The following is a 15,992-nucleotide window of genomic DNA, read 5'->3' on the forward strand; positions in this document are numbered from 1 at the left end:
GAAACTAAATCTAGATGGCCATTGTGTCGAAAAATTTGAACGTTTATTCAACACCCTCAATCCTATGATTGGAAGACCGCTAGCCTTGACAACCTGCCATGCGCTGTGGACACTACGCTCCCTGCGTTTGAACCGGGCGACAGCGAGCTTTCGGCGTGACGTTACTAATTCTCGCGCATTGCGGCCCTGAAAACGAGAGAAGATTTCCGCTTATGGCAACACAGCATTACACGATTGTCGCATGCGTCGACCTGGAACTTGCCAGTTTTACGTCGCAACCGGAAAGTTTGTGTGGAGTTATTTACTGTCGGTGGTGATCCAGTTCCTCAGCTTTGTGCTATCTAAGGTAATGCTGTTTGTTTGTGTCGTTAAAGCGTCAATGCCGTCGCGATATAAACTGCTACATAGTCTCACGAATACAAGGATCAAGAACTTTGCTATTTCCTTGATCCTTGTATTCGTGATATTATGGATTTCCACCAAGTTACGCCCTCTACGATTAATTATGCTACATAGTCGTTCCATTTTTCCCAGAGCAACGGTAAGAAGGGAACATGAGTTGCCTCTGATTAGAGAGATCGATTCAGTTTTGGTTTCAGAGTATTACAATAGCAGAGAAAAGAAGTCATTACACTGCCGCTTTCAAAAGAAAGTTATACGGTGGAACCTCGATCTATCGTTCCCGCATTGATCGTTCGCCGTTTCTGGTCCCAAATAAAGTTCCTTATAGACAATTTAATTTTTTCCCGCATCTATCGTTCCCCGAAGTATCGTTTCTCGCATTGATCGTTTGAAGATCGCGGTTCCGACGCAGAATTTTCCCGCATCCATCGTCTGACGAAAATGAGACGAAATAAATACAATGTGTCATTTATGGCTAATAACGACAAGCACGTAGTTGGAATCCTCTCCAAGAGATGGAACTACCATTGGGAGAAGCTCATTGCCGTGGGAAAGTAACATTAGCGCATTTCCCAAGAACCTTTATCCCCCTCCATTCACCATTCGCCTCCCCCCTTCTGACGCTTTCCTCTTCTTCAAAATAAAAACAGGTCCCAGCTCGCGCAGGGATCTTATTACGAAGACCTTAGCTTCGAAAAAAATATCGAGTTACTCGAGAACAATAGAAACGTGTTTCGCGCTCCCCCCTCTTCTCACCAACTGACCTTTTTCAGCCTAACTGCTTCGAAGTTCCCAGTTTATGGAGGTCAACTGCTGCATGAATCACCTATTAGCCCAAAAGGTATCTAACAATGATATTCAGTAATTGCTATTATGCTTTTATTAGATTGAAATGTTAGTAATTTGCACGTTAAAAAAAATGAGACCACACATGACGTATTTTAAGCAAGGAAATAGATGGAAAAATACGATGGTGATTTTTGTCGAAACGCGATATCCTCGTAGCTGAGCTTACGGCAGTTAATTCGGCATTTTGTTCCGAAAACATGATTCCAGGTTGCTTTCAGTTATCAATTTACGAGCTATACTACTACTAGTAGTCTCACTTGTCAGAGTTACTGTCGAAGGGATATCTTCTCAGGATTTTTGTTTCTCCCTACTAACAATCCGAATTCATCTGATCATCTGGCGCTACGCTAATTAGAAAAGAATGGGCATCTTTAGGGTAAAAAATTTCATGGCGCAGTCCTATGGTCACGCTTCGCCCTCTGCAGTGTGCTCTGCGTACCCCCGTACGCGATAGCATCAGTTCCGAACTTCACCTCGTACGAGTGGTTCCCTACTTTCCGGGGTGGCTGGACTTCGAACCACCGAGTGTTTTCCATGTGACTTTAATAGAGTCATTTTCACTAGTTTAATTTTAGTCGTCTTCCGACCATGGCCCCTCCGAAGAAACTATTGAGAACTTTAAGAGATGGACTGAAAATAATTGAACATGAAGAAAAGAATCCGGGCTAGATGCGCGTGAATATTGCAGAGCGCCTTGGGTTGTCCGCTAGCACATGACGGTAGGGGTGGGGGTAGAGTGAGCTACCTGGAGAAAACAAGTAGAGATATGAAGGCGAAGATCCAGGTGGGCGTGCCGCTGACGATTAACGCAACATTGTTCACGCTTTACACACTACCTCAATTGTATTAAAAATATATTCATTAGACAGGAACAATAGGGTGGTTTCCTATTATTTTTTTATTGCTTTAATCGAAAGATTATTACTCCTGGAGTACGTATTTCACGCTTTTAGATTTTTAAATGACAACATCTATTTTTCGCGATTAAATGAAAAGTGAAAATTTTCAAGCGCGCAAAAACGCGACGCTTAAGTATGAATGTCGGGAAGTCTCTCTGCGTGACGTATTTCTGGTTCCCCCTCCCGCCCTGCGAGGTGACCTTGAGGCGAGGCTTAGCGCTGATACGACGCAGGCTGCTAGCGGCTAGCCTAGTACCTTGCTGTCTGGTAGCGCTTGGCTTAAAAAAGGTTTATTAATACTAGAGATGGGTCGAATAGCAGATTTCTCGAATTCGAATATCGAATTCGAATATTAAATCATAGCTCGAATATTCGAATACCTCGAATTTCGAATACCTCGAATACTAAATGATGAATGCTGGAATGTTTGACTCGGTTGCCTATGCAGCAGGCAACACAAGATTTAGGGGAGTAATTTTGATTTCCTTAAAATGATTCGAACAGGAATTTAGCTGATTAATGAATAATTTAATTTTATGGAAACAATTGGGCATATAATTAATTCAACTAACATCGCTTTACCCCCACTCCTGCTGCCAAGTGCTAGCTGACAATCTGAGGCATTTTGCAAAGTACAAGCTCTTTTCCACCGGATTTTCTTCAATTATTTTCAGTCCATCTTTGGGAGTTCTCACGAGATAAGAAGATGAATTGGAATTGCTATCAGGGAGAAACCAAATATTCTGAGAAAATATCCTTTTGTCTGTGACTGTAACAATAAAGATTTATAGCACCACTCATAAATTGTAACTTGATATATGTTTTCGGAAAAAAATACCGCATCAACTTCCGAGAAGCTCTGCTGCTCATATCGAGTTTCGCCAGAATGCTAAGTCTCCGTCGTGTTTTGACATTTATTTCTTTGCGTAAAATGCTTAAATGAACTCAGAAATACGTCGTGTTTGGTCTTATTCTTTTTGAAATTACGCGCACATTACTAATATTTCAATTCAATAAAGGTGTAACATCAATTGACGAAAGTCATTCTTAGACACCCTTTGTGCTAATAGATGACTCATGCAGCGGTTGACCTCCACAGAAATGGGGAACTTCGAAGCTGGTAGGAAAAAAAAAGGTCAGTGGGGGAGGAAAGGGAGGGCCCGAAACACGTTTCTATTGTTCTCGCGTATTTTTTCGAAGCTAAGGTCTTCGTAATATGATCCCTGCGCGAGCTGTGACCTTTTTTTTATTTTGAAGAAGAGGAAAGCCTCAGAGGGGGGGCTAGTGCTGAATGGAGAGGGATACCGGACCTTGGGAAATGCGCTAATGTAAGTATCCCACGGTACTCACACAGCAGTTGACCTCCAGAAATGGGGAACTTCGAAGCAGGTAGCCAGAAAAAGGTCAGTGGGTGAGAAAAGGGGGGAGGGCGTGAAACACGTTTTTATTGTTCTCGTAACTCGATATTTTTTTCGAAGCAGGGGTCTTCGTAATGCGATCCCTGCGCGAGCTGGGACCTTTTGTTTGATTTCGGAGAAGAGGAAAGCGTCAGAGTGGTTGAGGCGAGTGCTGAATGGAGGGGGATAGAGGATCGTGGGAAATGCCCTAAGGTTGCTATCCCACGGCACTGGGTTTCTCCTGGTGGGGGGAATCGGGGATTTTCGGATTTTTTCACCCGACTATTTTCGGTTCCCCTCGTCGAACACTTTTCACCGCTAAAATCCACGAATTTGATGCAATTCGTCAGCTTGCGTAAAACGGCGCTGCGAGCACTAAATGACTACAGTTCTCTACATTTTTCCGAGTCACTACCAACGACGTGCGTGCGACAGTGTATGACGCGAAATTCAAAGTATTCGAGGTATTCGAGGCGGTACTTTTCGCATAACTATTCGAAATCTCGAATATCGAATACTTTCTAGTATTCGAGGTATTCGAGTATTCGCGGATACTATTCGCACATCTCTAATTAATACCTTATCAAACGAAGAAAACTTTCCGAACTTAGCCAGTTTTAATAGGTGATTATTAAGACATGTTTCCCTGAGCTCTGTGCCTCGTGCATGCATTGGTAACCTCAGACGATGTATAACTCCTATCCTCTCGTGTAGAAACTAGGTCCCTGTGACGTCATGCGGAGTGGAATCGCATGGGCGCCAATCTGGCCTTTTTCAAATGAGGATAAAATTTGACCCATGCCATTCGTCTAAACCGGTATTTCAAAAACCAAATAATTTGCGTATTATGAATACACTAATGGTGGGTAACGAATCGCAATCAATGCCTTTCGTTTTCTTTGATGAAGGAAACTACCCTATTCAAGTAATTGACTATTTTTGGCCTTCGTGATCCATCTCACAACCAGTCACTGCACCGGCGAATGCGGTTGTTTTAGGCACAACATGCACATTGCTCTCGTGAATACGTGTACTGGAAATGGTGTTTGATGGATAAGAATTTTTACATCTGACTGAAATCCATAATAGCAGTGTAAATGCCGAGTGGAGAGCAAACATTCAGAATTTTGAAAGAGATATGGGTCGAATCAACAATATGACGTATGTGTCTTGATAAAGTACTACTATTCCTGTTATTATCTAAAATATTGTTTTGAAACCTTTAATGAATTTCTTAATTACTCGCCAAAATCCTGCGTTTCCTGGGACATAGGCAATCTAGCAAAAAAAATTAAGCATTGATCGTTTTTCCGCATTCATTTTATAATCGTATCGTTATTAATAAAGAAAAATTGTCCCCTAGTGGAGTTCCAAAAAAGGAGGGTAGTCTTAGAATCGTGTTCGTCTTAGATTCGTGCTAATACGGTGTATGACATTGTTTTTCGATTTATTATGTTCTATTAACAATTTTCATAAAATATTTTCCGCTGAATAAGAAAGAATCAATTTATTATATTCTATAAACAATTTAAATAAAATATTTTCCGTTAAATAAGAAATATTGGGGTGGGGGAAATTCGGTTACTGTGCAGTAATAACAATGTGCGCAAAAAACACTCTCTCAGCGAGGAATTAAAAAAGTACCTCGAGTGTCCGGACGGAAGAAGGTCCGAAGGGTATTCGGCGTCCGGGCAAGAGCGCGGTTGGGCTGGTCCTTTAGTCGGCCCTGAATTTTGCAAACGATAGATCACGTCATAACAGATATCACTTTTCATTGCGGCGTTAACATTCACGGCGTTTTTCGCGTACGTTAATTTTCTGTTGATATACTGCCAGTGATTTTCTTATTGTTGGCTTATTAACGGACCGTGAATTTAGCAAAATTGAGACCGTGAAAACCTTTAAAAAAAACCGTGAAAACGTGAAAAATAACCGTGAAAACCTGGAAAAAGCCGTGAATTTCATTGTTCAGGTAGAGTGGGAACCCTGGACTCATTCTGTGAGCTTACACCACCTTCCTGCGGGATGAATGGAGATGGAAGAAAGATGAATAGGTTATGCAGCAAGTTGATTAAAATTGAATTGTGTTGAATCCCAAGGGATCTGGGGATAAATTAAACAAAGGCGGAACCTGAAAAACTGTTGACTAAACTATAAAGAGAAAAAAAATTTTTCTTCGACATATGTAGTGAGAATTGTGGGAGAAATATCCATGCTGTACTATGGAATTATTGCTGAATTGTTGTATTTCTCGTGGAAATTGAATAAAATTAAAAGTCTCTCGTCATAGGTTAGTCAATATCATAGACATTTGTTCAATATCCATGTTATTTTTCTTTATTGTATATGACCCATGGGAAGATTTTCAACCTCATGGGAGAGAGTATTCTTCAAAGTGTATTCACTAGCTGTGAAGATGTAGTGGAAAAACTACTGGATGCAGGATGTAGATTATATTATTTATTATTCAATGATGTTATGATATTATGTGATGAATACATAGTATAAATATGTTTACCAGCTAGATGAAAAACATTTTAAAAACAACTTTCATTACAATAACTTTGATGAAGCACGTTTTACACATAGTATAAATATGTTTACCAGCTAGATAAAAAACATTTTAAAAACAATTTTCATTACAATAACTTTGATGAAGCACATTTGGAAGAAATACCTTCAAATCTTTCACTGTTCCCCTGTCACCTCCCAAGGAATCATCGCATTACTCTTGAGAGTAATTGTAGAAAATCTTGCTAATGCAATTCTCATTTACTACAATTCAAAATTGAAAATGAGTTCATAGCGATCTCCTGTTAAGATGCTCCCCATTCTGCATCATAACCTTGTGAGGGACCTGAAAATTTTAAAATAAATATAACGATTATCTTTCATGAATTATAAAGGAAGGCCTAGGTATTTCTTCGGCTGAAACTACTCTGAATCTCCTAAATCAATGCAAACTATCATATAATTATCTCAAATACGTAGCTTTGTCTTAGGACTTGCGAAGGAGAGTTTCTGAATAAATAGCAAATCTTCTACTTCTCCCACACCCTCCTCTGTTCACTGCCAGTGATATTTTCCTCATGATTAAATGGTCCGTTATTGTTTTCTTTACCATGAATTATGATTCATTACTTTGCTTTGAATTCTCTAATTGTCTTTACTTAATCTTGTCAACAATCCATAAAATTTAGCATGCAAGTATTGAAACCCACCCACTTGTCCCAGTGGTGGCAGGGTAAAGTTCTCACATGCTAACCCTGAGGTAGTGGTCCAAAGCACTGCATGAAACATGTAACTTTGTGTGCAGTCACACTTGCAGGGGCAAAATTATATGCATCAAGGAAGGAATTTGCCATGAAAAAATCATTTGTCTTAGTAGGGATTCAAGCCTTCATCTCTCAATTGGCCGTTAAGTATGCTACCAATTACTTCACCAAGCTATTTTCTTCCGAGTGTCTTCTCCAATGTTTCATGCAGCGCTTTGGAAAACGTCCGTTACAGATTAGCGACAAAGTGGGGATACTTCTCTGACACAGTGGCTCGGTAAACACTACCTTTTTCTCCTATGCTACAGTGTGTACTTGTGATGTCAACAGGCATAACTAGGAATGTGCTTTGGGGGGGATGAAGGAGCCTAGGGGGCAAACCCCCCCCCCCCCCCAAGCTAAGGGAAAATTTTTGAAAAATCACATACCTGGAATTACATTTTACATCATTTTGGCTCTTAAAATCTGGGTTTAACTTGTAATTCTGCAGGAAATCATCACAACTGGTTAAAAATTAGTGTAGTATGAAATTCTCTGAGGTTTGAGGGGGAATCTATCCCCCTCATATCTACACCGCTGGTCAAAGCCTTGTGTGATAAACCCAGTCCGAGATTCGCCTTGTCACCCAAGATGTGAATGAAGAATGCCTTGAAAGTGAAATGCAATAGAGGACTTTGTTATCCTGATTTTTCTTGTGTGATTTAACTTATTGGAATTCACTGTCAAATTGCCCAGATTTTCTACCAATAAATTTACAGTATTATTTTAAAGTCTGTATGATAAGATTAAGTCAGTCGTAATTTTTCTGTGGGATAATGTGTCTAAAGGCTGTATCACACTAGCGACTGCGACCGCCGCTGCGACTGCGATTTCGGCTGCGGCTGCGACTGCATCCCATCACACATTGCGGCCGACGCCGCGGTCGCGCATGCGCACGTATGAACGTTTCTGCTTGTGGCTTGTTTGTTTACGAAAGCCCAAAGAATTGGTAGAGAGCAGCAATTGTTGAAATTTCTCCTAAAATATGTTAAAACGTACTTCATTATTACTTATCTGTGTGCTCGGGTCCAATATCCAATATGCTGGACTTCCGTCTTCACTTTAAAAATCCGAAATTATCTCAGCATTATCTCACAACCTTCTTGAAGTTCCCTAGCTACGGTAACCAAAACAAACACGTCTGCCGCAAGTGCGTGAGATTGAAATGGAGCTCTCTGATTGGCTGCGACTGCGGCTCAGAAAAATAGCCGGACGGCTATTCTTCTGAGTCGCAGTCGCAGCGTCGACTGCCTCGCTCTGATTGGTCGACGGGCCAGTCGCAGTTGCAGTCGCGGCCGCAGCACCGGCCGCAGTCGCTAGTATGATACGGCCTTAAGTGGAGCTTGAACAGAATTTCCTGAAAATTGGTTTCATTTTTCCAGGTGACCAAGAAGAGCCAGTTCTCGTTGAAGAGGAAGAAGTCTCGGACAGATTTTGATCTCGACGATTTGATCTGTCCTCTGGCCTCCACTGGTAGGAGTAGTCCCGATCATAACCCTTCAGGTGATAAGGCAGGCAATGGTGATGTAAGTCCTTGCTTCTCTAACTCCTGACCCCTCCTAAGAAACCTTCTCACACAGGTCCTGGAAACCTAAGCGGCTGAAATGTGCAAAGCAAGGGGGTAGGAACTGTGTTCCTAAGGCAACTTCTACTGACTACCATGGCTGTCAAGTATTGTTTGTGTTTCAACCTTGAAATAATATCTCTTCTCCTGTGATCCTTATAACTTTAGCCTACTAAATTATATAACCACTGTGAATGTTTATAAAATCTTAACTACTATTTCTTAGTAGATGAGAAACTCAACACCTGTACAAATTTTAGTGGTCTGTGAGCTGAGTATTAGTAAATAACAAGTGAACTAAGAAAGTTAACATGTGTAAGCTCCTATAAAATAACCATTAATACTATTATTTGTTTACCCTCGCTGGGAACTAAAACATTTCCCTAGAGTATTATAAAAAATCTGTCTTTGAGACGGCAATCCTTCGTGAGTGTGGATGCTGATGTATTTTTTTATAATTCCATGGTAGCCATTGTTGTGAAATCAATTAATTAGGTGCATATAAACTGTTCATTAGATATAAATGAGAACATTTTTATAACATTTGACATATCTATAACTTATAGTTCTAGGGGGCCAGGCTATGGTTTCTTGAAAGGATAGTTTTCTTAAGTGTAGTGCAAATGGAAGTCAAATTATTGTGAGATTTTTTTAGGCCATTACCTTTTGTTGAGGGTGTCTAATATGCAAGTTTGAAAACAATTCTTTGATTAATATGTGGCAAGTGGTGAATGGTTAGTTCATGATATTATTTTACAGTGAAAATAATATCAATTTTAGAGCAACGAAGTTTACCTTACCTCTCTCTTTGGTGTTCTATTGGGTCGGTGCTTGAGGTTGTGCCTTTCAGGTGGAATCTTGTAAATTTGTACCATTATTTGAAAATCTGCATCTATCCAAGGTTGTTTGCTGAAATTTACTGCCAGTACCATCGGGATCCATGGCAATCGTCTGCCTCAGCTGTTTTTTTTCTCCATGAAATCACCCATAAGCTGATGTTTACTGTCATCAATATAATTGATGCAATTTAAAAAAGATGCATGCTATAGTTGAAGTGTAGCAACAGCATTTAAACTAGTGAACAATAAGTAACAAAATTGCATTCAACTTTTTGATAAAAGTTTTGTCTTATGAGAGAATTGTTTCAGTTTCACGGTTCCTATCAGTTAAAAACTGTATAAAGATAAAATATTCATTTTTATTTTTACTGATTCTTGAAAGGATAGTTTTCTTAAGTGTAGCGCAAATGGAAGTCAAATAATTGTGAGATTTTTTTAGGCCATTAATTAATATGTGGCAAGCGATGAATGGTTAGTTCATGATATTTTACAGTGAAAATAATATCAATTTTAGAGCAATGAAGTTTACCTTACCTCTCTCTCTCTAAAATATTAAGATTTATTTTTACTGATTGTTTAAGCATAGCATTGACTTTTTTTTAATCATTAACTAGTTTCTTGCTGTGGTGGATTGGGAGTGTATAATAGTTGCACAATATACAATCAACGAGTATATAAGATACTTAGAGATAGAGTGTAGGTGGACACGGATGTTGGAGTTGTCCTGAAATACTTGACTCCCACTGGACTGGCATCTTGTTAGAGGGCACCACCAATCAATGACAATTGAATCACAAATTCATGACACAGTCATACCAGTATAATAACAATATAATTAATTAAATAATGCATCTAAAATCCAAATCCTTTCTAAGAGAATTTGAAATAGGGTTCAAATTGATATCATGTTGGGTTCAAACTCTATCATAACCGACAATTTAAAGGGACCTGTATTTTTTCATGTTGTGAACTCTTGCCTCAAGCATTTTTTGACCAAAAATCAGCAACCTTAATACCCTTGTACATAAGTTGATGACATTACAGACTCCTGCTGAGTGGGTCAACTCTTCTCTCTATTCGTAAGCATCATACGTCATCGTAACCCAGTTTCATTGTTTTTTTTATAATAATAATGGTTACTATAGTTTCATTTTGTCCCAAGATCTTGCAAAAAAAGAATATACATAAATAAATACATATGAGACATGCCAAGAAACTACGTATGAAGTTCAAAATTAGAATTTCATACGGTAGTTTTCATCAATAAGAGGAAACAGGTCACATTGAGGTCCAAAATGTAATACAATTTGTGGTGATCTAAATTTTCTTTAAAATAGACCGAAGAGCTCCTGATGATGACCGTAATCGTGAAACACATTGTGCTGAAATGAAACCACGAATTGTGGAATAGTTAATACATTTTTTAAATTAGGACAAAAGAATTCTACAAAGTAAAACCTGAAATTGTGGAGTGTATTAGAGAATATGGCTGAATGGAGAAGTTTTTTTTTCATCGTAACTTCTATTTCCTTTCCATCTACCAAATTCTTTTCATGAACTGCAATTTTGGATCAGAGTGAACGACCCCATTTTACAGCTTTTCAACTGGCTGCTACATGCATCTGAAATTGTCTTCTACTCTTGCTGTCATTGATTTCCTCTTCATGCTGCTCATTATAATTGCACTGATGGTACTGGCAGTTGATTTTGGAACAGGCTCCTTATCAAATAATAGGTTCAGGCTCTATCCTACAATTATTTTTTTCTTTCATAAATTATTTCATCAAGGTAGGGCAATAAATGGGTGTGCTACTGGTCTTTATTTTGCTGAAAATGTTTGAGTTTGGCTATTTATCCCGGCTATTCCATTATTTTTCCTACGATTTATCTCACCTGCTAACATCTTTTTTGTGTCTTTGGATTTTTATTCGTGTTGGCAGTAGTCTATGAATGTTTCCATCATGGAACAGGAAGTTGTGAATGGCTTATTATCTTCTGCATCACACCTGCTCCTGTTTAGATGTCCATACAGCTGTACAATGTGGCATTTGAATCTGGAAAAACCACCTTTGTTGGTCATGAATTTGATATGAAGGCCATTGCCAGAAAAAAATACTGGGCTCATTGAGAGGATTGGTCCATTTAGTGGTGTTGAGAAAAAGAGGAAGATGTTCCCCTTTTTTTTAATATCCTAATTTTATGTATCAACAAGTGTTCTTTTTTGGGTATATGCATACTTTATTAAAATTTTTAAAAGTATGCCACATTGTATGATCTTTATTTACATCATCAAATGTATCAGAATTCATTTTATTTATAAGCATGCTGCATTAAGTTGATAGTTGAAAAATCTGTTTGAAATTCTCAGGCAATCACTTTTAAAGTCCGGTCGTTTGATTTGACCCTTGTGTTTGCAAGTTCTCTCTGAGTTTTCACGCATTCATGACTCTTCTCAGGAGCACCCTGTTTACATTGATTTACCCCCTCATTTACAGAGCGTAGATCTCGAAGCAGTTCGAGGAGTAGAGGATGTCTGTCAGGAGAATCATAGTTCCCCGGTGAGTTATGAGGTTGTTTCACAGGTGAAGAGATTTTAACGAAAAGGTGAACACAAACTTGAATTGGTGTCATTTCCTTGGTTCATAAATTTTTCCTGTAAATGGGTTTGTCTGAATTCCAAGGAAACTGTTTCCAAGGTACGATCATTTTGGACTTAAAATGGCTAGTAGGTATATTTGGCATGTTAAACCAGGGTGTTCCATCATCACAGTGGAATAAGTGGAAAAATGTACTTGTAAAATATTTTATACTCTAATGTACATTCACTGGAATTTACTGCCCGTTTTAATGTTCTGTGATTATATTTTTTTGTTGAATGAGACATTAAATTTTTGAGCCTTTTAATTATACTTGTCTTTCATTTGGTCTGAAATTTTATGGGAGTACCTACGTGAAACATTGATATTGCAGTCAATACAATCTTTTTTATCATTACATTCACTTTTTTTTAATCTCTTCTTTTATGAAATAGTATTTATTTTATGTATTCCCAAATCTATGTTCTTTTTTTTAATAATTTTTGATTTGGCTTTCGTTCTCATATTATTTTTGTTATTCAGGGCCTGCTGTGCAATGATAACTTGGCTCATCTTGAGAGGACCAGCAATGTGTAAGCATCCATTTTTGTAACTTAGTTGTTATTTCTGTGGATGTGTCGAGGAAACTTTTTCTGAAATGTTCAATGAAGAAAGAAGAGTTATTATCAATGCTGCAGGGTAATGTGTACACCATTTTCTATGAAATATCGTGGGTGTGCGCACAAATATTTTCTTAACAATGTCACAGTTGCATTATCGTCGTTAAAAGTTTAGTTTTGTACGGATATTAAATGCTGTTAATATTATTTGGCAACTAAGGTGAAATGCATTTGGTTGGGCATTTATAAACCAAGCTCAAATTTATTTCCTAACTATACTTGAACATGTAGTGAGTATCAAGAGGAAATAATGTATGTATTACTGCAGCTTATGTATAGAGAAGTTTCCACAAATATTTTAAAACAATGCACAACTGATAGCTTTGTGATTAGTTGATGCATTTGACAATAATTCCTTTTTTTTTTGTAACATGAAGCAACTGTAAAATATGTGAAAAATAACCTGATAGGGAATGACGGAGTTGCAGTCGAATATCAAGTTACCCATTTGTGTAGCCTGTATGTGAGGAACTGCGACATAAGTCTTGGGAATGAGACACCTTCGTACATCTTCAAAAAATAAATCATTCGTTTTGTAAAATTTTTGGCTGTTCACTTCATTCCATGAAACTGTTCTAATGGAATGATTTCTGTTGATATGCACTATTTTTCCACCAGTTACTGCACATTACTATTTTGTCTAATTTTTTAGCATTGTCTCCGAAAAAAATGTAACAATTTTTTATACTCCTTAGCAGATTGGTTGGCTTTAAAATGGCATTCAGAGATTTCAACTGTCTGTGTGCACCTTAAAACATATCCAATTTTTAACGTTTTACTATTAAGACTGCATCTCATGGGATATCTTTGTTGATGATAATGCTCTCCCCAGCTACAGAAAATTTTTTATATGCTTTACTGACTTATTTGGCAACTTCATGACGAAAATTTTTCATGTCAACCATTTTATTAATGTTAAATCAAATTACACATCCAGGCCTAGTCATTTCCGACTTTGGAATATGTGATTGCGTACTCTTCATATACTTTTGAGCATAAGCCATTTTTATCAATTAATATGCAAATCACGCAAGGTTTATTAGTGATGTATTCATGGTATTGACTACCTACCTCAAAAACTATCAATTTGACTCCTAATAATCTTGATTCAAGAGAGCATATCTTGCTGTAGCATTCCTTAACCTCTTGGATCGAATGTTATTCCACTTCTTTGAATGCAGTTAAACTATTTTCAATCTGCTTTTAAAAATGAATTTGGTTGTAGTATTTTATTGTTAGCTGAATTCAGTTATGCCTTCACAGACAGGTACATATGATTTAAGATGCCCTCATATAATTAATATGGTTCTCAAGCTTTAGTTGTTTTCAATCTGAATCACTCAATTTTTTCTGTACTAACTATGAGGTGCTTGGGAACTGTATCAACTTGTCTTTTTCAAGTCAGATTCTTGTCATTGGACCAAATAAGAAGTTGGTGTGATTATAGAATCAGTCATTATTTTATATATTATTGTAGCTAGGTTATTACAAGTAAATTATGCTAAGATGTAATGCAAGGTTTCTTATAGAAAATTAATTGTTCGATATTTTTAATGTTGGTAATGTATGTTCATCCATTTTGTTTGAACACAGCACATGATATCAAAATATGCATTTGGTTTATTCCTCACAGGATTTTTAATGTAATTATAAATACATTTCTATTGCCATTCTAAAACTCTGACTTTCATACTGATACACAATTTTATAAAGTTTCATGCTGAGGAAGTGTTTTTAAAAATTTCAGATATGACTAGTGGAAGTTGATCTTTCATACTATTTATGACAAAATACATAGTTTGTTGCCTACGGAGACAATAAATTGGAAGGTATAATGGTAGATACTTTAAAATTGTTAGACCATGTATCAGTCAGTGTTGCTGTGGAAAAACAAAATTTTAAGGCGTAATGTTTAGCAAAAACTGTTATGATACATTAATGTTGATATTTACCTTTGATAATTCACGGGCAAGAATGGATGGAAGTGTTTTGGTATCATTTACTATATCTGTTAACCCTCTTGTGGCTTATTGGCAATGAGAGGTGTTAGGTGGTGCAAATGATATAAGATTGGAATCGAAGCAAGGTACAAATTTTGCATGTCATCACTTGTTAGTGAAGCATTGATAACTATTTATTTATGTATTTTAGTGTAGGGATATCATTTCTTGTTTAAGTTGAAACGTTTTGATAATATTGATCAAGAAAATGTGCCAGGGACTGAAACTTATTATCAATGAAGGAAATCGTTCACATTTCTTAATTTTGCCAATTTGGGAATTTTTTCCATTAATTGGTTGAAGAAAACGAAAGCATTGTTTGTAAATTAATTGCTCTTGGAGGCCAATTGCTTACAGAACATGTAAAATTATATGCTGAAATAAAGAATTATTCCATTACACAACTAACTTTCTCATAAGAGTTAATTGATTGTTATTTTACTACAGCTTCTTGATTTCTCATGGATTAGCAATAACTTATAATTTTTTTAACCCATACCTTTTGTAGTGTTATAGATGAGAGCTGTTTAAAGCTGTTATTTTTAAATTTAATGAGTGAGTCTTAGGGGTTAAAAAAGAGAAAGTAGATTTTCTATCATGTTAGTCATCGTCATTACTGTTCAACAATCCTCTGATTGATTTGATGTAGCTCTCCACTCAATTCTCTTATCAGCTAATCTTTTCACACCTACGTACATATTTCTCCTCTTTCACATCCTTCTTTACCTGTTCCACATATTGTTTTCGAGGTCTCCCTTTTCCATTCTTGCCATCCACTTGTCCCTCGACAATTTTGTTCATCAGGCATCGTGTCTCAAGATAAGGCCTATAAGGTTGTTTCGTCTTCTTATTAAGATTTTCATGAGACTTCTTTTCTCTCCTACTCTTCATAGGACTTCCTCATTACTAACTCGGTCGATCCATTTGATCCTCATCATTCTTCTGTAGCACCACATTTCGAAGGCCTCTATCCTTGCTTTCACCGCTGCTGTCATTGTCCATGCCTCACTTCCGTAGAGAAGTATAGGTAAATTTGGCTGTAAATTTTAATAATATTATGGTCCTAGAAGATCTATTTTTACACTTGTGAATTAAATGAAATAGCAAAGCAACAGCCAAAAGCTACCATGTCAAACAACAATTTCATCCTTACTGACCCTGTACTCGGTTCCAAATATCTTTCTGGGGGTGTAGCTTAACCAAGTGGAGTATATGCCAGAGCCTATGCACTGCAGATGGGGGAGGGGGAGCACACTGAGAGTAAACTACAATATGTTGACCGGTATGCAGCGCTCTCGAGTTAATTTTCAGTAACTATACAGCAGACTCCTGATTATCCAACGGCGGTTTATCCAGGTTGTAGATTATCCATGCATGATTTTTACCCTCGCTCAATTTTTTCCGCGGTCTTTCTAAAAAAAATAAAATAGGACGCAAAATCATCGGAATTACTGCATTAATGCTTGGATAAA

The 15,992-nt window shown here is 37.5% G+C and overlaps 1 protein-coding gene across 1 annotated transcript in view; it reads left to right on the top strand.

The window, feature by feature from the left end:
- Positions 1-14,928, top strand: part of LOC124162123 — a 62,044-nt gene extending 47,116 nt beyond the window's left edge. Inside the window, exons 14-16 of the mRNA XM_046538532.1 lie at positions 8,244-8,387; positions 11,760-11,822; positions 12,384-14,928. Of these exons, the coding sequence (XP_046394488.1) occupies positions 8,244-8,387; positions 11,760-11,822; positions 12,384-12,437 (261 nt within the window). The 3' untranslated portion in view covers positions 12,438-14,928. The remainder of the gene's footprint in view (positions 1-8,243; positions 8,388-11,759; positions 11,823-12,383) is intronic.
- The last annotated feature ends 1,064 nt before the right edge of the window (positions 14,929-15,992 follow it).

The sequence above is a fragment of the Ischnura elegans genome, chromosome 7 (genome assembly GCF_921293095.1).
Source record: "Ischnura elegans chromosome 7, ioIscEleg1.1, whole genome shotgun sequence".
In the NCBI taxonomy this organism is placed as follows: domain Eukaryota; kingdom Metazoa; phylum Arthropoda; class Insecta; order Odonata; family Coenagrionidae; genus Ischnura; species Ischnura elegans.